Source organism: Alosa sapidissima, chromosome 20, assembly GCF_018492685.1.
Source record: "Alosa sapidissima isolate fAloSap1 chromosome 20, fAloSap1.pri, whole genome shotgun sequence".
Lineage (NCBI taxonomy): Eukaryota > Metazoa > Chordata > Actinopteri > Clupeiformes > Clupeidae > Alosa > Alosa sapidissima.
This window is the reverse complement of record NC_055976.1, coordinates 8195655-8221173: the sequence shown is the minus strand read 5'-3', so window position 1 is coordinate 8221173 and position 25519 is coordinate 8195655. Positions and strand designations below refer to the sequence as shown.

Here is a 25519-nt window from a genome sequence, read left to right as displayed (position 1 = left end):
TGCCCCTAGCCATTAAAATGCAGGCGTAACAGAAAGGTATATGATGAGGTCTTCTCTGGGGTTTTTTTCAAGGACGTAGATTTAGCTGTTAACTGTTTTTTTTTCTTCTGTATTTTCAGCAATGCAGCATTATTGGTAGACTCAGATTGAAGTCAAGCAACCCAAGCAATTTTGATGCCAAGTTAATCATATTTATAATCTGCAAATAAATAAATGAATTCAAAATAATGCAGGTAAAAAGAAATCCATGCATCTTCTACATCCTCAGTCTTGATAACATATATGCTTTGTGTCTGTCTAAGTAAATCTAACTGCTCAGTTTAGATAACAAGCAACAAAAACACCAGCAACCTGCCATTCAGAATCGAATCTCCCAGGAGTGTCTGACTGCATGTAATTCAGTAAGCAGTTGTGTGTAGCACACAGGGGGATGTGATAAGCTGCAGTTTTACTGCTCATCCTTGGCAGGCTCTGACAAATCATAAATTACCCATGGACTTCCAGAGCAGATTTAAATAGAAAGAGTCCCTGGTGAAGATGCAAAGATGGAGGTTACCAGCCTCCGGTAGCTCCATCCTCGGTGGGAGGAGAGCAAGAGGAGGATGAACGGGCCTCTTCTTTTTACCCTCCTCATCCTGGCTGGTCCAATGTGGCCATGCATCAGTGAGATTTCCACTGACATCCATTCAGCATGGATTATTATGTTCAATTCAACTGGGCTCCGCATGACCTATGGTATATCATATCCAACAGAAATATGCCTTCTGTGAAACCAGCTTTAATGTGCCATCAAGCAAAGATAGGTCACTATCATTTGTAATGTTATGACTTGCAGGTAGCAAACGCCTTTAGTAACATATTTGGAAGGGTATAACAATGTTGCCAATTACAATAGGCTAATTTTTAGTCATGCAGTTTGGTGTAAAAATTGTTGCGAGACCTGTACAGAAATGCAATAGCTGCAAACGTTCGTGGTTGCTCACCGCCTTTGTTCTCAGTTTCTTTCATACAAGGTACTATCCCTTTAAGAAAAGACATTTCAATCTAGGCGTGTTTCCTCCCTCCCATTGATTAGAAACGAACCCAGCTCCCATCCAGTGGGGAGGTAAAGCGCTCCTATACGGAATCTTTTTGTCGCAATTTGGGTGAATCTTCATGAAATAGAGCATTAAGAACGACGTAAAAGATTTTTGAAATAAATGTGTAATGCGCTAGAAGATTGTTAACCACGTTAGTGGACCTGTACAGGACGTCTCATCGAAATGGCATGAATGTCAACGGGTCAAGGTCCACTCTTTTGATGCCAGTGTCAAGATTTACCAACGTGCGTTTACGAGAATAAAAACCTGCCTTACTCACCTAGGCAACGCGACTGGGGTGAAGACAGATATCCTGGAAATGCCAGAATGTGAGATTTATGACCACCGCTTGATTTTGCGCATTGAGAAGAACTTTGATTGAGAAGAAAATATGGATTTCGTTTTTCATCCAGGACCAGACATGCTATATGATGTGACTTTAAAGTACTGTACAGACAATTCCACATTTTCTGAACGAAGAAATACATTTGCTGTTTAAAAGCTACTGAATTGGATACCTTCTCGGTATTATAGCCTATGCTATCTAAGGCTAGCGTCGGATGGTGAAGACAAGAAGCGATATTCTACAAGAGCATATGATTCGTAGGGCTGCTTGCACGCTGACATTTCCATGAATTTGCGATATATCTGGAAAATTTCGATTGGCAATGACTGTGACAAATTCACTCCTGACAGTTTACTCAAACAGTTAGCCCAGCAATATTAAACGATTTGATTTTTATATTTTCTATTTCATCATTATTGACTATTTGTAATCACTGTTCATCATGTCGGCTGTAATGATAGCCAGAAAGGGTACCCGAAAATGGGAGAAGCTCCCGGGAAAGAACACTTTTTGCTGTGACGGCCGCGTTATGATGGCCCGTCAGAAAGGCGTGTTTTACCTAACTCTGTTCCTCATCATCGGGACCTGCTCCTTGTTCTTCGCTTTTGAGTGAGTATGCACTGATGCAACCAATATGAATAGCGTTCACGATTCACGGGAACATGATGAAGATAGTAAAGCATGTAAAGGCGGTTATTGCGCTGCTTATGCTGATGTAATGTAGTATTGAACCATATAAGGGAATCAAAACAAACGAAGGCCTGGGCTGTGTCTTTTGTGCAGCCGAGGATAGTAGGTGTTGACATCCTCAAACTGATGCGCTTAAGATGACAGGGAGAAGACCATAAAAAAAAAAAGACTACATTTGCGTAAAACGGTTTATTACCTGTTAGTTACATTCTATTTTGCTTATATTTTATAAGATATGCACTGGCATAACAGGCCTACAGTCATATGTTCACACGTGATCTTCAATACTTCACAATATCCACCTCTGGTTGGTTCATAGAGGCGTCTGCTTGTGGTTGGATAATCATAAAACCCATTGTTTGTTCATGATTCCTTTCGTTCCCATCCTGATGCAATTGGACAATGCACGCTTGTGTCATGCATGATATAATCTCCTATTTATCAGGGTATTGAGAGTTTAACCTATGATCCCGACCCGACCTATGTGCATCAGGCTTTAAGTGATGTGAGGAAATTGATGACTAGTGACACTCACTGCTGACCCAGCCCTAGATGGCCGAGACTGTGGTGTTGCTTGATGGATACCCATATGTGAAAACCTGATCTTTAAAAACCTCTACACACACATAGCACTTAGTGTGCTTGGAAGTGTGGAGGTTCTGGATCAATGAAAGCTAAAAGCAAATGTAAATATTTGAAATCCCAGAAGCCCTGTGATCTTCAATTTGAGTGATCTCTTTTCTCGACCAGCATGCATTGAATTGTGTGATTCTCCAGTTGTTTTTCCTGAGAGGTCTATTTTTTATGTCTTCAGACTTTTTTTTTTGTGAGAAAAAAAAAAGATTTAAAAAGTCTTCAGTGTTTTACTACTTCAGGGCTAGTGTCGATCCTAAAGTGATTCAACATCATTAATGTGAAAACACAGGCCAGTGTATCTGGTTTTCATTACTTAATTCTGATATTCTGGGCCCTTGGGCGTCCTCACATTTTGTTTGTGATGTTTACTGAGGGAACAACTATTTCCAGCTCACAAATGAAACCACATTGCCAGCAGGCTGTCAGCAGACGCTGATGGCAAGAGGGTTGTTAGTACACAACACTTGTATCACAGACATCCATAATTATAACGCCACTTTGGAATGGAAAATTGGGATCTTGCTGACCAAACACACAAGCCATTTTTCAGAGCCATCTTAGTCCTCTTAGATGTAACACCCACCCAGTAGCATAATGGTGGTAGGTAGCCGACAGTATGTTACTGTAATGCGAGTAAAGTGGAGATATTCTGATGTGTTGGCTAGATGCCTAGCCTGCACTTGCTCTTCCCAGTAATGGATATGATACTTCTAAGGCTGCTTTTTTAAAATAAATGAAGCAGATGCCTTTTTGTTCAGTGGTATGTGAAGAATGAACAGATAAGACATTAAGTCAATGTAGCAGTTTTGTTACAGCAATGTTACACTTGATTTTCCATAATGATACTAAACTCTAGACAATGTTTAAATTTCTCTTTAGTCCGTGTCACTAATTGAGTTTATGTTCATGATCTGTGAGACTCCAGCTGGCAGGCTTTTGCAGGGGAAATTGGTTGAATTCGAGATGTGTTCTTTGTGTGAGCTTTTCGGCATCGAATGGATGATGCAGTCTGTGATTTAGCTGAAAATGAGATCGGAGAACAGAGCGGCAGTGTCCTTGTGGACGCGCTGGCGCTCGTCCAAGAACAACTGGGTAGTGCTCTTATCGCTCAGCAATCAGTGGGAGATGGGCAGGGACAGGCGGGCCCAGTCTTGGGGGCTGTTTATTCACATGGACAAACTAAACTGCTCATGACAAACATATTACGCCTTAATTAGTAGCTGCATCTAAAAGATCTCCCTACTCTCCCAGGCCGAGTTAATGGATCTGAAACGCTTCATGGAGTGATTAACCCATTGTGTGCACTGTATGTGGCCTATATACAACTTCTAAATTCATGGTTCAAAAATGAGTTGTTCATATGTGTCCTTAGTATGTTTCTCTCTGCGCTGAGTGTCTGGTTGTGGCTCTGGTTACTCTTGGTGGGCTGTGGTCACCTGCTTTTGTGTAGCCTATGCAGTTCCCGACTACAGCTCAAGCTGTCCGTGGGGAGAGACCACGGTTCTATGCTCTCGAGATATAGTAGCCTTGGAGAGAGGGGCAATGTGTCAGCAAGCCCGTGGGTCTCTTCCTCAGCTCACTCTCCGCTCTCCTGTGCTGTGGCTGGCTCAGGCAGGCTGTGCTGTTTGTGCATAGCACATAATGGGAATTGTAAATGGAAATTGTCTATGTTTGTGGTGTGTGTGTGTGTCTGTGTGTGTTTGTGTGTGTGTGTGTGTCTTGCACAGCAGTGGAAGACAGCCAACAACTGAGAGGCATTAGACCACCGGCTGACCGCTCCATCAAGTAGAACTGTGCGTGTGTGTATGCACACACACATGTCTGTGTTGCCATTGTGAAATGAGCTAGAGGATTTGTGCCGTGCTGACCTTGCAGACTGGCCGCGGCCAAAGAAGAGTGTCCGTCCATGGTGTGTCCCCAGCCTGCCTCTCTGTGCCAATGGCCCCTTTAGGCCCGGGGGCACTAGGGCACGGAGACCCTGTCTGCCGTCCGCGGTCAGCAAGGACACTCTGGTAGTCTGCCCCAATCGAAAATAGCCTCGCTAGTTTCATTTGACTATTCATGAAGCGTCAGATTGAGAGGTAGTACTGCTGTTTCAGTGTTTATTTCCCAGTGTTTCTCAGGGACTGTCAGAGTTGCGCTCCTATTTCTCATGTGCAGCCTGAGTCATGCTGCTTCAGTTTCTTCTTGGTTGCACACAGCATTGATTTTTTGGGGAAATGCAATTTACCCTGTTTGCTGTCTTCCTTTGGCTATAATCGCATCACCGACGTTATTTTGATTCAAATTTCCGTTCGGTTTCCTAATGTAATCATTAAAAAAATGACCCAACATGGTGAATAGTGCCACGTGTCTGTTCATGGAGAGGTCTTGATTCAGCCATATGGTACTTCCAGTAGCTCCACAGTGTCTTCCATATTTTCTACATTCTGAACAGAGGCACAGGGTGCAATGTATAGGATTAATTTTCATCATAACCCAGCCTTTCCCTGAGTATAGAATCATGTTAGTTCTATTATGCTGCCATAAGCTGCCTCAGCGCTGAACCCGTGGGCGTTTGATAAGTTGCTGTGTTGTGTGAGTTGTGGATCGGACTCATTACAGAGGTCGGTTGCTCTCTCCCACAGGGAAAATAAGAGATTCTTGTTCAGCAATAGCACCAAGTCAGCCAGACGGCTTCATTGTTTTCCGTTGCCTCATTTACTGGGGAGGCGTTTGACACGCTTTTTTTTTTTTTTGTAGTCGTCGTGGTGGATGGGGCGTTGTCATGGCTGGAGGTCCCAGCATGCTCGGGGCTCTGCCAGAACAACACCTTCGCCATCGGAAAATGTCTCCACCACAAAGTCACCGTGGTGAAATAGACAAAATGGCTCTCTAGCCCATAAGCATGCCTGGAAGTGTGCGGGAAATGGATGGGTCTTGTTCTATAAGGGTGCTTAGCATTCATCATCATTGCCGCTGTTCCTTGCTGGAAATGACTCCCGGGTGGATGCTGAGGTGAGCTGCCAGAGGGGCTGTACAAAGTGGGGGTTGGCCTGAACAGAATGCCTAAGTAGTGGCACTACATAATTAATCTGTCTTGTGATTCACTCGGCTCCTAAATAGATACATTCAGAATTAAGTATTCATTATCAGACCTTTCCCTGCTGGTGATGGCTAAGGTTCCAGCATGAGGGCTATGACCTCGTGAATTTTCATCTTAGGAAGGGTGGCATTTTACACTGAGCTTTACAGGGTGAATCATCTCTAGAAGGGTGTTTTTAACCCTAACCCAAAAACACCCTTTATTTTTTTTTATTATTATTATTATTATTATTTTTTAATCCAGTACTGGAATTTATTTTATAACATAACATAACAATAGCACGTTGAAGAATGCTTCATCATACATTACATTTAGGTTCAAGTTGTGGTATAATAATGGGAAAGTAATATGTTTAGTTACATTTACATTTATTTTATTATATTTACACTTTTATCCAAAGTTATTTAGTTTTAATCATACAGGCAGAGATGATCAAACATGACTGACTCAGTGGAAGCATTCTTCAAAGTGTTATTGTCATGTATTTATAGACCGGCCTAAATATCTGTCTTTGTTTTTTTGTATGATTTCTCAAAAGTAGTTTGCAATGCTGTCAGGTTATTTTAGGCATAGGCCCAGATACCTGCGTTGTAGAGGGAAAGCCATGAGCCTTGCCCAGCCATTTCCACTGTCATCAGAAAGTCAGTGTTGTTTATAATATCTTTTTGCTTCATCCACACACATATAAGTGAGGGATTTAGTATGGGTTGTTAAAGGGTCAGAAGACACCAGCGTTGTTTTAAAGGACTAGAGAGAGATTGCAAGTGGAATTATTTTCCAGAACCTGAAGAGCATACCTTGAAATGTGCCGTTGTGTAATATCTGTTATCAAACCTTAACATTTGCCCATGCAAATGCCTTTCCAACGTGTGCTATCAGTTGCACTCCAAGTTCAGGACAATGCTAGGATTATGTCAGGTGCCTTCACATTGAAAAAGCAACACCTTCATGCTTGCAGTGCTATCATGCTGCTGTTTACACATTTACAGAGGGAGGTTCCTTTTATTTCCAAGTGGTTTACCAACTGGCCGTAATCCTCCTATTTTAAAATGTCATGTTGGTGATTTGCTGCTGCAGTAGTAAATAACCACATTATATGCTTCATTTGCACAGTAGAAGAGGGACCATTGGGTCAGATGAAAAACTAAAGGCTGCTGTTTTTGGTTTGCCCAAAGTGAAAGACTGGGTGTTCTAGTCAAACTAGATATTTTGAATCACTCTGACTGGTTATGCTGATTTCCTTAACCAGAGTCGGTGTCCTTGAATGTGCATTCTTTCTTGCATTTTCTTTCTGAGAATCTGGTGTTATGGCATAGATTCAGTTTATTTTGCACCAAAGGGCGTTGAGTTACTCAGGTCAAAACCTGCAGGATCATTATTAGATATTTTAGATGTGCCCACGCTTCATTAATGGTTAACTAGCCTAGTTGTTTATTTGAGAACCTCTGCTTTCTTAGCTTTGTGGCAGTTTGCCCAAAGAAGCAGAAGGAATTGAAATATCCTGGCAGATAATGGAAGCACATCTGTTGCATCAGGAAGGGGCCATTTTGCACCACGTTTAGCAACAGACGGTTATTTATTCAACCCACCCTCTTTCCATCTCCACCACTGTATTAATGCAAAGGGAACGAACGGCAAACATGCTTCTGTTTCCTGAAAAATAAGCCATCACCATCTATCAGAGGAAGCAGCTCTCTCCGCTGTCATATTCATTTGGACTCAATGCTCGGGGCTACACGCTAGATTGTGTTAATTGGCTGGCTTGGCTGTTTATATCTAGAGATTAACGTGCTAATGTGGAGGTGTGAATGGGATCCCCTCTCATCACCTGCATCCTCATCCTCCTACTGGGCACTGTCCATTCTGTGGAGGACGATAAATAGACAATTATGGGTGATGATTTTTTTTCTAGACCTTTCTGTCCGCCCTACCTCAGCCATATCATGGGCCTTGGTGTGGTCTGCTGCAAGTGGCAGCAGCAGTTGCAGCCGTATTGATTGAGCTTGTTGTCAGGCTACCTCTGTCCACTCCCCTGCAATCTCCTCTCTCCCCATTTCCTGCACGGCCAAGGCAAACAAGATGGACGACTTGGAGCACGTGCTGTGGTTGTGCAAGTCGTTTTCCTATTTGCTTGAGTGCTGTTTAAGGGTGTGTGTGTGTGTGTGTGTGTGTGTGTGTGTGTGTGTGTGTGTGTGTGTCTGGATTTGTGTGTTTTGTCACTTTGGCAGTATTATAAATGGTAGATCCATTGTTAACTGTTCCAATTTCCATTAACCAGACTAGTTTGGCCAGTTTAACTGAACAACCCTTCATATTGTCCCCAACCCTTTACACCATAGTCACCATAGTTAGAACACTGTTGTCACCAACCCAGGTCGACCCATGTTGGCACCATTGGTCAATGTTTACATGTACATATTAAGGTTAGTTTTGCATTGGATTATTTTCATGGCAGGTTATAGAGGAAACATATCCTGTAGTCCCCCCTCCCTCACCTTTCTCCACCCACAGGCAGTACAGAGAGCAATAATGAAATGCTGAGTTCATACATTTTCCATCGCTGACACGGTAATATAAAAAAGTTAACACTTTCATTTTGAAACCTTCTCAAACATCGTCTCTCAATTGTATTGATTCATGGCATTGGAGGGTGAGGATTTCTCAGCTCGCTGGTCTCTGATGGGAACTGATGATGTCTGATGTGTAAAGCACGCACACACACACACACACACACACACACACACACACACACACACACACACACACACATACAGATAGACAGACATAAGTGCACACATACACACGTGACACATGCACACATACACACACTTACTGTATGCACACACACACGAGTAGCACACTCAGGATATTCTCATGCCACACACACACACACACACACACACACACACACACACACACACACACACATACACACATACAGATAGACAGACATAAGTGCACACATACACACGTGACACATGCACACATACACACACTTACTGTATGCACACACACACGAGTAGCACACTCAGGATATTCTCATGCCACACACACACACACACACACACACACACACACACACACACACACACACACACAAACACACACACACTCCTTTGGAATTGATTGTTGCTCTGCTGTACTTGATGGAAAGAGCTCAGAGGTATTCCTGTCAGGCTGCTGTGACCAGTGGAAAGTTTTATCGACCGGATTCATGGTTTCAGTTTTTCCAATGCTGTCTACAGTATGTGAGTGTATGTGTGAGAGAGAGAGAGAGAGAGAGAGAGAGAGAGAGAGAGAGAGAGAGAGAGAGAGACATACAGAGAGAGAAAGAGTAGGAAACAGAAAGAGAGTAGGAAACAGGAGAGTGGGGCCCAAACCTGCCAAACAGGCCCACCACGTCTCTGGTATGCTGATTCACTGGCCTGTACCTGCAGAACATTCTTTCAGGGCAGGTGGATCATTTTCCTTACAGATCATCTCCTTGAAAATCTGTGAGAAAACCAAGCAGCGTAACATTCCTGTTACTGTTCGCTCTCTGCCACATCTCTTTCTCTCTCTCTTCTCGCTCTATCTCTATCTCTCATGCACTCACAAACACACACACTCACAGTCGCAAACACACACTCAGAGTACGCTGGCACTCTTCCAGTGGACATGACTAGGCTTCAGATCACTTAGACTGGGATATAATATGTGGCTCCCATTCTTCTGTAGTGCAGTGGGTGGTGCAGACTGCTCACGGGGGCACAGGAGCCAGTCAAGGGTTTGTTCTCATCATGAGTCAGGGCAAATGGGATGTGAGGGGGGAGTGGAGGGTGGGGTGGGGTGGGGTGGGGGTTGGGGGGGGTACTCATATATCCAGCAGGTATGAGAGAGAAGGCACTGGCCCCATCCTCTCTCTGCTTGTTGTCCTCCAGGCTCAAAATGAAATCCCCCCCCCCCCCCCCCCCTCAGACTTCATGAGATTGTTCTGTTCAGCGTTTCGCGCAGGACACGGGCAGCAGGGCGTCCTCGAGCAATCTCATTCCGAGGCTGCCGCGTCCTTTGGGGATAACGCACATGGAAGGAGACACCGGCCACGCCGATCCCTAATCCATACATCACAGCGCATCACGAGCGCGCATCACCCCCCCCCCCACCCCCACTCCACCTCCCCTCAGCAAGGGTGGAGGAGAGAGAGAGAGAAAGAGAGAGAGAGAGAGAGAGAGAGAGGCTGTCTCCTCTATAAATAGCGCTTGCTGTAGTGCAGGACTGCTGCGCAGGCTGCCAGTCACCTGCGGCTCGCCTGGCCTCTCTGCCCGCCCTCCTCCACCACCGACAAGGAAGTGCTTTTTAAGTGCACGCAGCATTATGTGCTCTATACAGTATGTCAACCAACCAGATGCCTGTGAAAGAGTGCTAGCGGGTGGGGCTAAGGGTGGATGGGTAGTTGGCTGAATACAGTAATTACCGAGTGTTGTGTTACTCCCCTGGTATGGCACTGAGAGAGAATAATGGCCAAATGCATGATGCTTTCTCTCTCGGGCAGGCTGCAGCTGGAGCCTTTGGCTGGCCTTTAATAGTGACCGTCCTCCTCAAAAGCTCTTGAGATGAAAAAGGCAGCTGCTTCTCATTGTTGATGGAAGGCTTTTACAGCTGTGTGCTGATGTTAAATGAGTTCTGATCAAAATGTTTACTATGTGTTCACATAGAGCTGAGTTTTTATATAGGTTCTGCCCCCCCCCCCACGCCCTGTTTTGGCAGTCCTCTTGTAAGGTGGGCATGGTGGAGCAGAGGTCACCATTGGTCAACCCGGGTTTCATTCCCACAGTTGCGAGTCTGTTGCTTTGGATAAATGCGTCTGCTAAATCAGTCATCTTTAACTATATACCGTAACCTTAACCTCCTCTCTTTCGTTTTCCTTCCTGCAGGTGTCCTTACCTGGCGGTCCACCTCTCCCCCGCCATCCCCGTCTTCGCCATCGTCCTCTTCCTCTTCGTCATGGCCATGCTGCTGAGGACCAGCTTCAGTGACCCGGGGGTCTTACCGCGAGCCCTTCCAGAGGAGGCGGCCTTCATCGAGATGGAGATCGGTGAGCTGCTTCCTCCAATACCAAATCTCCTCCTTTTGTAGCTTCTTCTCTCCACCCTTTATGTTGTGGGCCTCTGAGGAGGAGACATCTAAGAGAAATAATACACCAATCCAATAGAAGCCCTTTTGCCATCTTAATGGCAGGATGCCTGGACCAGGTCCTTGAAATCCACCCTCTACAGTTCCGACACACAACCTCAATCTAGCCCTTTAATGTGCTCATTTGGCGTGCTGCCCTCACTCTGCCATCTTAACGGGGAATTTAAATTCATCAGCGGAGCATCCTCCTCCCTCTCCTCCTCACTCTGTGTCTTACCACTTGTAGACCTGGAGGATGTGTGAGGGGACGCAGGGCCCTGGCTAGATGCCTCACCAAGCGCACAGTTTACACTCTCCAGACCTCGCCACTAAGAACAAGTATTCAACTGAGAGGCTGCGAACAAGGGTCCAGTCAGTTGGAGGAGGATTATAATTAAACCCAGTGAGATGTAATGAGTAATCACATGTTTTCTGGTTGAATCTGGATCTGAGATGTTATCCGTAGTGAACACCTATCAAGCTAGTAACAAAGCATTACAGTGCTGTTACTGCCAACGCGTCATCATCAAGTGCTCTTTCATCTCTGTTGATTTATTTATGCCAATGTGACCCTGTGGTGACTAAGACTGGGTCTGTGTGTTCATCTGTAAGGATCAGAGGTTGGCCAGCCACCACTGCTGTTCACTCATGTTCAAAGGACCTACCAGATATTTGTGCCATGTTTGATTCCATTACAATTCAGACAACCAATTTATCAAGTAATAGATCAGATCAAAATATATTTTCTTTGTCAGTGTAGATACCTTATTTTACAATGAAGCAATTGAGAAAAGCATAACATTGAAACTCTGCAGTTGCATAAGTATATCGAACTTGTTTCTTCAGTAGGCCCACAGAGCTGGGTGATTTGCACTAAGAAGATAAGTTTCTGAACACTGGAGGGCAAATGGTCAAATGTGTCAACTCTCTGCATAGCTGAGTAAGAGTGAAAGAAGTTTGCCCGGTCAAAGAATCTCTCTAAAGACTACTGCTCCTCAAAACATAAATAACCATGACTAAGCAAACCTAACTCAGACAAAGACTGACGCAACATCACAACATTATTTTATGGCAGATCCTGTCATTTGTTATTGGCTTTTAAGTAATCGACTTAACATAACATAACATGACATAATGACTTGATTACAGTATCTAATCTGTAATGTTTACGACATGGTTACGTTACTTCATGTTACGTCATGACATGGGATTAAAGTCCTATGTGCTATGTGTTAATAATGTCACATCAGATTTAGATAGGGGGTTTAAGTTCACAGAACAGAACAGAAGCTGACATGAACTAGTATTTTACACCATAGAAGCACTGAGTAAAGCAGATTTTGCAGATTTTTTGGTTAGTAAACTGCTAACAGAATAACTCATTGAGATCAGCAATCCTCTTTTAAGGGTTTATTATTTGATACTACCACTAATCTTACAGGTGGCTAATATTTCTCAGTATTTTGATTCATAACTCATAATCCCAGGTAGTTTGGGAGAATTAATGTAAAAGCAATATCTATCAATATCTAAGTCTAGCCTCACCCTTTTCTGCAAAAATGTCTGTCTGTCTGCAGTAGCCATGCTGTCAATGTTCTACTTCAGTTGTTTGTGTGTGCATGTGTGTGTATGTCTGGATGTGCATGGACATGTGTGTGTCAATGTGTGTGTGTGTATGTCCATGAATGTGTGTGCGCACGTTTGTGTGTGTGTGTGTGTGTGTGTGTGTGTGTGTGTGTATGTGTGTGGTGTGGATTTCTGTCTCTTTGTCCTTGACTCGCCCCTCCACTGACAGTAGAGACGGGGGAAAAGATCTTCATTTCAAACGAGACACTGAAGAAAAGACTGAAATCAGCCCAAAGCCATATTCGTTACGACAGCCAACAGGTTGATATGAAGACCAAGACACTCACAGTTCTTGTAAATCGTGTTTTGGAGTGACAGCTATTGGCAATTAAGCAGTTCAGGTTTGGCCCATTGCTGCACAATCTTTGTCATTAAACCTTTGAGCTGACGCTATTAATCATAACATAAATAGATAAGGAGTTGGGTGCTGTCACTGCCACGCCTGAGGCTCAGTTTGCACAGTGTGTGTGTGTTTTTTGTCTGCTTGGCCCCTGCAGCACTCGTGCCACTCCATTACCCAGCTTACAGGGGGTGCTGCAGTGCTCAGGAAAATGGATCACTTTGACTTATTTTGCTCTCACTCTTCTAGGACTCCATTTTCTTCTCTCTCTCTCTCTCTTTGTCTTTCTCCTCTCTCTCTCTCTCTCTCTCTCTCTCTCTCTCTCTCTCTCTCTCTCTCTCTCTCTCTCTCTCTCTCTCTCTCTCTCTGTGTTTTGTTTTGTATGTGTCTGTGTGCCTTTGAGGTTTAAAACACTATTCTTGGCTGTCGTCAAGGTTGTGATGAAGCGTGGGTTAGACTGAGCGCAGGCAAGAGAATTTCTCCACAGACACACACACACACACACGCCCGTGCTGCAGGCGACCACCAGCCCGTGGCTGTTGTGTTCCGCCGTCGCTACAGCTAGTTAATGACCAGGTCCTTCAGGAATGCTAATCAGAGGAAGTATCTTCCTGGAATACGGAATGGCTTCCTGAGGATAATGCCCCTTTTTTCCGGTGAGGGGAGAATACAAAGCCGGCCAGCATGCGAGGGCGTGACACGTCGATGGCGCGGAGGGAAGTGCAGTCACACGCGGAAACCCTGAAGGATGTGTGCTAAGCCCTCAGTGACCTCACAAACTCTGTTTGGCTCTAGGTGTGGCCGCAGATGGTGTTAAACCCCTGGTGTTTTATTTGTTTTAGTATTTTTGTATTGTTCGGGTGAAGGCATTCCAAATTAAGAAATATAGTACATTGATGTTCTTTCCTATGGTAATCAGTTTTTTTTAAGTATTCCTTCCTGACGTTTCTATCTTAAGTGAGCTATTATTAAACCTTTGGCTTACAATCAATAAAGAAATAAAAGAGCTTTGTTTCCCCTGCTGATATAAAGGTTGTTAAACACGAGTGTTTCAAACGGAATGGCAGGTTACAGTATGACAAGTGTGCTGCCACCGTTGTTTATTCCAAGGCCCAAAGTCCACTCATGGTGACTACATCTTCCAAGCCTGCTGTCTTGCAGTAAAATTGATTATTAACTTGTCTTTCTGTATTGAATCTAATTTGAAATTGAGACTGGTAAGCCTTGCTCTATTTATATAGAAATACCTTTTAGTACTTACTAGTAGTATACCTTTATTTCATTCTCGGAAAGTTAATTGAGAGAAGCCCTCATTTATAATGAAGCCGAGATTGCATGGTCATGTTTTGTCATGGTTATACACTACATAGTAGAGGGAGACGAAGGTACATTAAAATACAATAAATAAAATAATGCAAAATGAATAAATAGATAAAACTAGAGAAAAATAGACTTTAAATCAACAACTGTGGCTTAGTCCTCCTGTTTCACCTGTAGACACCATCATTAAGAGTCAACTAATAGCCATCCAAGGCCTCCCTGAGTGACGTGAAGGCATTATACTGAACTGTCCAACTTTGTTTGATTTTCTCGACATATCCGGACACAGGAAGTCATATTAAGCGAAGTCCTTGGCGTTCGAGCCATAAATAAGGACATAAATAAAAGTGTAAATCGTCATGCAGGCTGCGCTGTGATAACAGATCATCGTAAATAAGCAGGCAGCAGCCAGGATGCCGTGGTCGTGTGCCGTCTGCGCTGACGTTCCCAAGGTCCCCCACCAAGCATTTATCACAGCGCCAGAGTCCCCATGTGCTGCTCTTGTCCGCACATGAGGAGACAACGCCAGCAAAACACATGTACACACACACAAACACACAAACACACACACACACACACACACACACACACACACACACGCAAACACACATGTACACACACACACACACGCAAACACACATGTACACACACACACAAACACACATGTACACACACACACAAACACATACACTCACACAAACACACACATTGGCACACATTGACACACAAACACACATGCACATATTGTGGTGTTTTGTTTTTGTGCTGTTGTTATATCTTGCCAAGTGAACTTTACACATTTTTTGTTGTAAATTTGGTTTGGTTGGTGTATTTCAGTAGATGCTGAACTGTGTAATACAGACCAACTTCCCCACCCCCAGGAATGTCAAACATGGAATAACACTAGTTGAGACACCGCCATTGTGGTTTACAGTATGAATTTATGTGTGTTGTCTGTAAGTAGCAAAGCATCCAGATATCATGCTCTTCTCCTCTCCTGTCTGCTCCACAGAGGCGGCCAATGGGAACGTGCCTGCGGGACAGCGGCCCCCACCGCGCATCAGAAACGTCCAGATCAACAACCAGATTGTGAAGCTGAAGTACTGCTACACCTGCAAGATCTTTCGCCCACCCAGAGCCTCCCACTGCAGCATCTGTGACAACTGCGTGGGTGAGTGAGCTAGTGGTGTGTGTGTGTGTGTGTGTGTGTGTGTGTGTGTGTGTGTGTGTGTGTGTGTGTGTGTGTTTTCTTTTCCACACTTACATATCCTAGCCACACAAATACTCCACCTCAAAGAGGTTACTTGAAATTAAAACAGGCTATTATATACACAGTTCTAATTTGCGCAGTTCTCCACTATCAGAGATATAGAGAACTGAATTGAGTTCCCGTCAGGGAACTAATATCCCTTAGTTAGATCTGAACTAATAGCCCTTAGTTAGATCTCAAATAATATCCCTTAGTTAGATCTGAACTAATATCCCTTAGTTAGATCTGAACTAATATCCCTTAGTTAGATCTCAAATAATATCCCTTAGTTAGATCTGAACTAATATCCCTTAGTTAAATTTGTGGTTGACTCAAGAGTGTTTACTTGTGTGAAGTAGTTGTCTACCACAGGTTTTTACAGCTAAAGGTTGGCCCAGTGTTATTATATTGCTTTCTATGTACACAGCCATGTAATTGGATCTTTCTCCGTAATAACAGTAATTTAGTCAGGGATGACTCAAATATGACCGTAGTGGTGACACACACACCTACACACACACACACACACACACACACACACACACACATGCACTACACACACACACACACACACACACACACACACACACACACACAGACATGCACTGCACTCAGACACACACATATACGCACACTCACACACCACACACCACACATGAACTTCCCTCACAAACACACACACATACACACTCACACACACAAATACACACATACACACATACACACACATACACCATGAGTGGTTTGAGGAGATTAGCGAGCACAGAGGAGTCTCAGTATCAGCCTCTCTGCCCAGCCACAGCCAACACAAAGCCGTCTGTCAGAGTCCTGTGCACCTGCTGCAGTCTGTCTTTGACACACACACACACACTGACATACACACACACACGCAGGCACACACACACTCTGATGCAAATGCAGGCAGACACACACACACAATGTGACGCAGCACGATACACTCGGCTGCTTTGTCATGAGTCCTCTGATCCGTTCGCGGTCTGTCATCAGATGAAAAAAAACGTGCGGCGATGAATATGGCGCTCTCCAGCCAGTGTCCCCAAACACAGACGCAGGCTGTCGCTTCTGTCCACTCACTCGGCTCATCGCTCCCTCCATTAGACGAGCCGCGTGGGTGAACTGAACTCTCCTTCATCCGTGTCCCTCTGTCTGCTGGCAGAGCTCAGAGCTGGCGGCCACAGACAGAGATGCCGAGGGAGGGCTTTCCCTGAGATACTACAATACCCACAAGCCCCCAGGCTCTCTACAAATGTTGGAAACTCAATCTAAGTGTTGCACTATACTCAAAGATGGACTTGTTTTTTGGGTTTCATGTTTTTCTTTTAAAAACAGTGATTTGAAAGTCTGTTGAGGCTTTCCCTTCATATTTTTGCACAGCGTTCAAATGTTTCAGCTGGTATGAATGACTGAACGTTCTGTTCTCTGTTCCTGGTGGAAGGCTCCTGTTGGAATGTTGCATAGTTTGGATCCTGCACTAACATGTCCGTTGCTCTCTCTCTCTCTCTTTCTCTCTCTCTCTCTCTCCCTCTCTCTCCCACCCCAGACCGTTTTGACCACCACTGCCCCTGGGTGGGGAACTGCGTGGGGAAGAGGAACTACCGCTACTTCTACCTGTTTACGCTCTCCCTCTCCCTGCTCACCATCTACATCTTTGCCTTTGACATCGTCCACGTGGTGCTACGTAAGTGAAAAGCTGGCTCACTGTATATTGAGCTCATGGACCAATACTGATTAGTTCCAAACCCCTTTTTTTCTTAAGCTTTTCCTTATAGGTGTGCGTGTGCGTGTGCGTGTGCGTGTGCGTGTGCGTGTGCGTGTGCGTGTGCGTGTGCGTGTGCGTGTGTGTGTGTGTGTGTGTGTGTGCGTGTGTGTGGGCTTGCATGCGTGTGTGTGTGTCTGTGTGTCTGTGTTCATGTGCGTGACACTGCCCAATTCGTGCATGACAGAGGCTGTTCCTGTGTACTGCTCTGTTGTTCTAAACCATGTAAACTCTAGCTTGTCGTGCTGCATATCCAATGGCATCTCCCCCCCCCTCCCTTTCAGGCTCTGTGGATTCCGGGTTTGTGAACACGCTGAAGGAGACCCCTGGAACATATCCTTTCAAACCACGTCTGACAGGAGAGCGCTCCCTCTGGACGCCAAACCAGCCGAGAAATTAAAAATGTTTGACACTGGCTCTGACAGACTTTTTAATCTGATTACACATTTCGTTTTGCCAACAGGCTGGTTTGACTAACAGAGGTGGCCTGAGGAGGAAGTCGTACTTTCGTTTGTTTAGAATTCCAAGAATGTCTCTTGCATTAGGCTAAGCTGGCCAGTCTAAACTAATCAGGAGCAGAGTTTAATCCTTGCCATACACACTATGGAATGTTTGTGAAGTTAGCAGAAAACTTCATATACAGATAAATATTCAGTATATAGGTCATGTATACTCATGACGACTTGCTAGTTCAAGCAACATGCACGAGGGGGAACAACTCCATTTTAGACACCTCTTGTTTGATTATATGAGTAGTATATGTTCACAATAGTCAAATGTAAAATTTGTATTAAGCTTTTGACGTGACAGCTAAACTAAACAAACTAACAAGTCAGTGAAAGTGACAAACATATCCATAATGTCTTCACTATATATGCTGGTGACATGAAGTATGTCATTGGTCACAGATGACTACCATAAGCTTAGTTCAGGATTCTTGAATGGCGGTCCAGGGTGATGGGTTGAAGCTGAATGGGTGCTACCTTGTTGTTGTTGTTGTTGTGGTGGTTGTTGTTGTTGTTGTTGTTGTTGCCTTGACTCTTGTGTCACTGTGCTGGAGGTGGTGGTGTGCTTCTTCACCCTCTGGTCCGTGGTGGGGCTGACCGGCTTCCACACATACCTGATCTCCCTCAACCAGACCACCAACGAAGACGTAAGTGTTCATACTGCTAACCAGGCTTCTCTCTCCTCCTCCTTTCTCTCTCTCTATTTATATCTCTATATCTATCTATCTATCTATCTCTCTATCTCTCCCCTTCTCAATCCCCTTAGCTCTGTGTGGTCTGTTACAGTGGGTGCTCAAGGCCAGCTTCTGTCTGTATCTCAAATCTACAGACTTGACTCACAAAAGACAACATTGCACAGTTACTGTGGCATGTGTGCAGTCCAGTGTGAGAGGTTTAATGAGTAATGACGGGGTGATGACAACTCCACACAGCGGCACGATTGCCTCCCTCCCTCCCTTACATTTCTCCGAGGGTTCAATTTGACCGCACGATGACCGGTGAGATAAAAATTAGCCAGTAATCAGTAAAGGGATGCAGTACATTAATGGGGGCTTAATGACTTATTTATGAACGTTGCTGTGCCGGACAGGTTTTGTGTGTGTGGACTGGTGGCTGTCCTGTCCGCAGGTCAGGGATGGATGGTCACCAGGTCACAGCGTGAGGCCGAGGGGCACGCAGCCAGAGTGGCTTAGCCAGGTCTCGCCCCGTCATGCTGTTTTTAGACATATCAATACCCTTTAGGGCTGGCTCAGCTGCCCAGTGCACGCACGCACACACACACACACACACACACACACACACACACACACACACAGACAGACAGGCACACTTACAGACAGACAAAGACACACACTGACACACAGACACATACACACAAACGCACACAACGACGCACACACAAACACACACAAACGCACACAATGACACACACTTGCCCCTTTTCAGACATAGTGGTGTGATATGAAATGACAGAGGTTATGGAGAGGGTATTTCCATTAGGTTTTGCATACTGCTGTGGCTGGTTCAGGTGCTGCATTGAAAAGGTTTCTGCATTGAAATAAAACTGCTCTTTTAGTATTGAGGCTGCTGGAGTGCAGCGACACATGAAGAAGCCCCAGAATTGGCCATCTTATTCCATCAGTGTCTGTATGCTTCTATTAAGCCCCTCATGCAGCTGAAGAAACTCTAAGTTGATGATGAGGATTTGCTTAAAATGTCTCCTAATCTTCCATCTGATTCCCATTTTAATATTGTTTTCCATCGTGCCTTCAAGAATTTGTTACATCCAAGAAATAAATCCCTTATGTTGGTGTATGACAGCACTTAATTCCAAAATATCTGGTCCGAGTGTGTGTTTTGGTATGCAGATTGGAGTCTGTCTTTATTTAAACATCCATCTGCGGATTCAGGCGTTACACTGAGGGATAGAGCTCTGATGAGGACAACCTTGACCAGTCCATGCTATATGCGTGTGATCTTGAGGGGAGAAAAGGTGTCTTCAATTCCTCACCGTGTCTTTTTGTAGGTAAAGTGCTACACTGCAGGAACACAGGCTGAGAAAGAAATGGTGCTTTTAGGTAAGTTATAGTGTAAGTGCAGGAGAGGTCTTTCCGCAGCAGTTGGAGTCGTTTGGTGAAAGTGAAAGCAACCAAGCGGAGATGGAAAGAGAATTAAAGAGAGAGGAAAAGAGAGCAATAAAGATGGAGAGAGAGAGAGAGAGAGAGAGAGAACAAGGAAACAGCTAAACAGCTGTTGGGCTCAGGATAAAGCTGCCAGAATCCAGGGTGGATTTCATCTCTGTCCTACTTTTTGGGGCTCAGTAACACAAGGCTGCTTTTGACTTTCCGCAGATCAAAGGCTCGTGGTCGGGGAAGAACCGGGTGCAGAACCCTTACAGTCACAAGAACATCATTAAGAACTGTTGTGAGGTCCTGTGTGGCCCGCCCTATCCCAGGTATGTATGCAGTGTGCATTTCACATCCTACCTTATCCTACATTTTTGACATTTCTAGTCTTGTTTTTCCTTGTTCTACTCCTCCTCCACCTCCTCCTCTCTCCCTCTCTCTCTCCCTCTCCCTCTCTCTCCCTCTCTCCCTCTTTCTCTCTCTCCCTCTCTCTCTCTATCTCTCTCCCTCTCCCTCCCTCTCTCTCCCTCTTTCTCTCTCTCTCCCTCTCTCTCTCTCTCTCTCTCTCTCTCTCTCTCTCTCTCTCTCTCTCTCTCTCTCTCTCTCTCTCTCTCTCTCTCTCTCTGTGTTCATACTCCGCTCTACTGCTTTGCTGTGGGTATTGAGTGCATGTCAGACCAGTAGCTCATGTGGCGTGGTGGTTTCTGCGGTGTGTGTGTAGTGTGCTGGACAGGAGAGGGGTGGTGCTGGACGACGCGGCAGCTCTGGCCAAATCTGATGCTCCTGCCGCCTCCACTGCTGTCAACAAGGGGAGCAACCCTGTGCCACAGACCACAGTGAGCCAACTGACACACACACACACACACACACACACACACACACACACACACGGACACATTGATGCACACACACACACACACACGCGCACACACACGCACACACATGCACTTATACACACACACAGACGCACACACACACACACACACGCACACACACGCACACACATGCACTTATACACACACACAGACGCACACACACACAGACATACACAGACACACACACATACAGAGACACCTACAAATAAACATACACTTATGATCTCTCCCTATCTCTCTCACTGTTCACAAAGCAAGACCGTCTGTGTGTCTGGCACACAAGCCACTGCATGCTGCCAGAGCAAGCGGATGTAGTACAGTGAGCGTGCTCCAAAAATGAAAGGACCAAAATCAATTACAGGAGGAAGCGGGTGGGCAGAGAACAAACAGAGAGAGAGGAGAGGAGAAGAAGAAGAAAGGGATGACCAGTGGTCAAGCAATAGACAACAGATTCATTCATTAGTTGCTCTTTTCTTGATTATGTGCAAATGCATTTGGCTGGACATTGTGGAGTCCTTTAGCATTTTAACAGTCATGTTGAAATGTTTCCCAACCCAAATTAGGGTTGTTTATAGTAATATAGTTTTCAGAACATAATGCCTTCTGGTGACCTTTTGTTTTTTTCCCCCTTTTTCCTTTTTCTTTTATTCCAGACAAGACAAGTGTTGTCATTTTCACTTGGTTGCCTTATCTCATACAGACGATTAAGGGAAGAGTTAGTGGTGTCATTCCTGTACAGTACTGTAGGCTAAAGGTCTGATGGTATGGATCACTTCATCCATATTTTTGAGGACCTCTTAAAGCTGACATCAGGCGATGGGACCAACATAGAAGCCATGGCAAGCAAAGCAAATGTAGAATATCCTGCAATTAGTTGTGCATCTCAAAATAGTATTATCAGTTTTGGCTGAGGGGTTCACATCAACACATTTATGATGCTCTGTGACTTTGACTCCTTAGTCAAAGTTAGAACACTCGCTTTGTGTTTTTTGTAATTATAAAATTAAAAAAATTGCAAAATGCTATAACCATAACCATAAATGTTTTATTTCTCCAGAAAACCACAGCGCCACTGATTCCCAATGAGCACACTCCAGACGATGCGAAGCCCAGCATTGCAGCGCTGCCGGAGAAGAGCCACTCCCCCCCTGAAGAGGAGAAAGCAGCCTCCCCAGCGGACGTGCCCTCCAAGTCCCCCACTGATGTCCGATTCCCCGACGGCTCCAAGGAATTGAGCCAGAAGTTGTAGAAGAAGGTTACTCGGAGACTCAGCTCTGAGTTTCTGCTCCACTTTCAAAATGCACTGGGCGTTTCAAGCCTAAACCCAAGCTGAAATCTACCTGGTCTAAACCTCAACCTTGGACCTGGACTCAGAGAGTGTGTTTATGTTTGTTATTGGTTGAGAGGCTTCCAGAGACATCCTCCATGCTACACACTGGGCGTGGACGAAAACCTTTTAGAGTGTGGATCCAGCCAACTGTTCTAGGATCAGCAGAGTATAGCCTGCACCGCGGCAACAGAACTACTGTCTTTCCTTTTGAACATTGCATGAAAACAAAAAAAACAGTTATACAAACAAGCGAATGATGGGGTGTTGGTGAACTCACTTTGAAATGGCTGATCGTTCTCCATTGAGCTGATTGCTAGCTGCTGGCTGTGTGTCTGTTTTTCTTTTGTTATTTTGTACGGCTTGAGATTGCCATCAGTTGATGTTCCCTTAATCCCCTTTTTTCAAATCAAATCAACTGATTGTTCTTCAAATGTGAATATCTGCCCTCTGCAATTGTATCCAGCGCAATTGTAATAGACAGTGCTCCCCCTGGTGGACATGTGCATACACATCAAAACATGCTTCAGAATCAGCCCTCGGCTTCTGCTTACAGTACCCAAATGTCCCTATGCAATACCTACAGATAGGCACTAGAGCTTTTTGGTTGAGACAGTGGGCCAACACAGCTGTCGAATATATATAGATGTCTCTAAACTGCAAACTTTAAAGTTACTCATAGATTTGGAGTGGCAATGGGGTAGATTGCACATAGAGATCATATTAATGTGTAACCATGAAGAGGTCTTTGATGTTTAAATAATGCTGCCAAACTACTGGTCTTTCCACTCTATACTCAAAACTTAAAAATGGAAGCAGTCAAAGGGGAATTTGATGTTGATATGAGCTTTAGGACATAATAAAGCATGTACAATGCCATCTAGGAATCTATGAAGAAGGATTGGTGAATGGTGAGCAAAGGGAGAGTAAAGGACTTTAGGCCACAATCCAGATCCATTCAGTAGTGTTTGCACTGAAGGTCCCTTCTCCTGAGAGCAAACCATTGGCTTCTCTGGGAGTTTTGAGTCAGAAGTCCTCCGATTCCTTCTTTATACATAACATTAGACGCTGTGTCCTTCCTTGCCCTTGTGTCCTGTTGAGGACACACCAGGACTGCTGTTGATCGACTACTAGTAACAGTGCCTTATCTACAAGCTGCACTATCATCTATCCAGGCCATCTGCAAACCAACTCTCCCAGGTCTCACATGCGTGGTACTACGTCTACTTGTACAGTGTGCAGATTAGGGAAGGAATACTCTAACTGTTTTTTTTTACTAGTACCATGGAGACATCGAAATGCACAGACATGAGAAGTGAAAATGCAAAGCCATTGTGTAAATGTATATAATTGCATATGCTGTGTGGAAGTGCACATGTGTTTGAAACTCCTCTGGGTTATTTCGTTATGAAAATAGTGTTTTTTTAGCCTGGTCAAAAAGCATTTGTATGTCTCTGCGTGCATATTCACTTCATTTTTGGAGGAGGAGGAGAAGGAGGAGGGGGGAGGAATGACAGATAGGTAACTTTGTCCTTATCTGTGCATGCTTGACTGTTTTTCAAGGCCTCCAAGGGGAGCCATTTTCATTCTTGACATACCAGACCGCTTCCCATGAAGCCTCACTCACCTCTTCTTTTTGCCATTCATATTTTCCTCCTGTCATTCTCCTCTCTCTCTCTCTCTCTCTCTCTCTCTCTCTCTCTCTCTCTCCTCTCTCTCGCCACTGAGCAGCGGGGTTCTCTCCCACTCGGTGGATGAAAGTATGCTCACTCGAGTGCCGCGCTGCACCAGCCTCTGAAGATGTGTGCGGCACTCTCATTATCTAGCCCTGAGACATGAGAGACCCCACCCCACCCCGCCCCACTCTTCCATCCATTCCACCCATCTGTTCTCTGTTCATTTCACACTAAGTGGAGAAAGAGACAGGAATGAGAGAGTTCACTGCAGCAGTGGATGTGTTGGGGGTAGTGTGGAGTGGGAAGGGGTGGGGGGGGGTGGTGGCTGAATTTGGTTGCTAAGGCAACCCAGAGGCATGATAGAGAAACTGCATTCCATTATTGAAAGAGATGTTTTGATGTGCAAGATGTTGGAGCAGTGTTAGTCTGCAAAGAGTGAAGGCTGTTATGGTATAGTGTGACTAGAGCAGTTGTGTCTACTTGTCCCCATTAGTGGCCGCCATCTGGCTTTGTTACGATGTGTACTTTATCTTTTTCTAGCGCCCAGAAGAAAAAGTATTCTTTTACATTCTTTAGATATGTGGTACAGTATGAGAAAGAATGAGATAGTGAGGACATATTGTGTAGCCTTTAGTTTCTTTATTTCTTGCTTGTGTCAAGAAACGGATAGCATGCTACTCTCTCTCTCTCTTTGTCTCTCTCGCCTTCTCTCTCTCTCTTTCTCGTTTCTCTCTCTTTCTCTTTTTCTCTCTGTGTGTTTTTTTATGGGTAAAGTAAATGAGCTGTGAAAGCAAGCGCTGAACCAGTATTATTATGCTTGAGTGTTGTCTGGGTGAGTTCAGACTGTAGGTGTTGCTGCATTCAACATCTGTCAACCCATGCCACCATTAGAGGGGAGGGCCAACCCATGCCACTATTAGAGGGCAGGGCCAACCCATGCCACCATTAGAGGGGAGGGCCAGTGGCACCACGCGTGGAGCACAAGTGTCACTACCTGGCCCTGATTGGTTGCCAGCTCGGTGGCATGGTGGTTGGGTTTGACAGCTGAGTGGTTGGATTGATGGCAGAGGGGTTTCTCACACTCCCCAGCCGTCTGAAGAAGAAATATTTATTTATCTCCCTGTATGTTTATGTTGATCCCAAGAATAGATCTTTCATTAGGAGGTTGGCCATTCACTGAATGCTTCCAGAATTTGCCTTGCTGATGTGTGTTCCAGCTCTGGTATATTTGGTATGATGTCAGACTGTGGTGTTCTGTGAAGGCGTGTAGAGAGTGAAGACTGTATACTGTGATAATGGGCATAATGCACTTCATACTCTTACCCCCAGTTTCCCTAAGTTATGACATCCAGAGGATCATTAATGTCTAAGTTGTTGAAATATTTTAAAGCCTGAGCTCAGAATTATTTCCCTGGATGATAACATGCTCTTGATATCTCACTAGAGGAGGATAGTCGGTTTATGGTTACATTTAGCAACAAACAACATTGCTTCTCTTTTGCTGCAGTTTTTCTCTCTGTGTTTTCATCACTGTAGCTACAATCCTGGCCTTCACAGTAAAACAAAAACACATTTAGTAAAATATCTGATAGTAAAATATTTGATAGTGAACAGTGGTAAACTGTAGATTTAGATTTTGATTTGATTATCAGACCTCAGTTTAACCTCATTTATCAAGAAGCGACAGGTGTGTGTTCTGCTTAACCTGTC

The 25519-nt window shown here is 44.6% G+C and overlaps 1 protein-coding gene across 2 annotated transcripts; it reads left to right on the top strand.

Moving 5' to 3' along the window:
- Positions 1–1068: 1068 nt before the first annotated feature.
- Positions 1069–25393, top strand: zdhhc9 (zinc finger DHHC-type palmitoyltransferase 9). 2 transcript variants are annotated; one of them, XM_042074036.1, is made up of 9 exons: positions 1069–2034; positions 10750–10910; positions 15286–15444; positions 17084–17221; positions 17584–17632; positions 18350–18452; positions 20157–20260; positions 20653–20767; positions 21864–25393. In XM_042074036.1, exons 1-9 carry the CDS (start codon positions 1868–1870, stop codon positions 22053–22055), a joined length of 1188 nt encoding a protein of 395 aa, XP_041929970.1. In that variant the 5' UTR covers positions 1069–1867; the 3' UTR covers positions 22056–25393. The 2 variants fall into 2 exon arrangements, with proteins under 2 accessions (XP_041929970.1, XP_041929971.1); XM_042074037.1 differs by lacking the exon at positions 1069–2034 and adding an exon at positions 5631–5748.
- The last annotated feature ends 126 nt before the right edge of the window (positions 25394–25519 follow it).

What these genes read in the sequence shown, in the direction of transcription:
- zdhhc9 (XM_042074036.1), top strand. Translation starts at nt 1,868, where the DNA reads ATGTCGGCTGTAATGATAGCCAGAAAGGGTACCCGAAAATGGGAGAAG. An exon ending in TCCTTGTTCTTCGCTTTTGA is followed by an intron (nt 2,035 to 10,749) that starts GTGAGTATGCAC and finishes TCCTTCCTGCAG; the next exon opens with GTGTCCTTACCTGGCGGTCC. An exon ending in ACCAGACCACCAACGAAGAC is followed by an intron (nt 18,453 to 20,156) that starts GTAAGTGTTCAT and finishes GACTTTCCGCAG; the next exon opens with ATCAAAGGCTCGTGGTCGGG.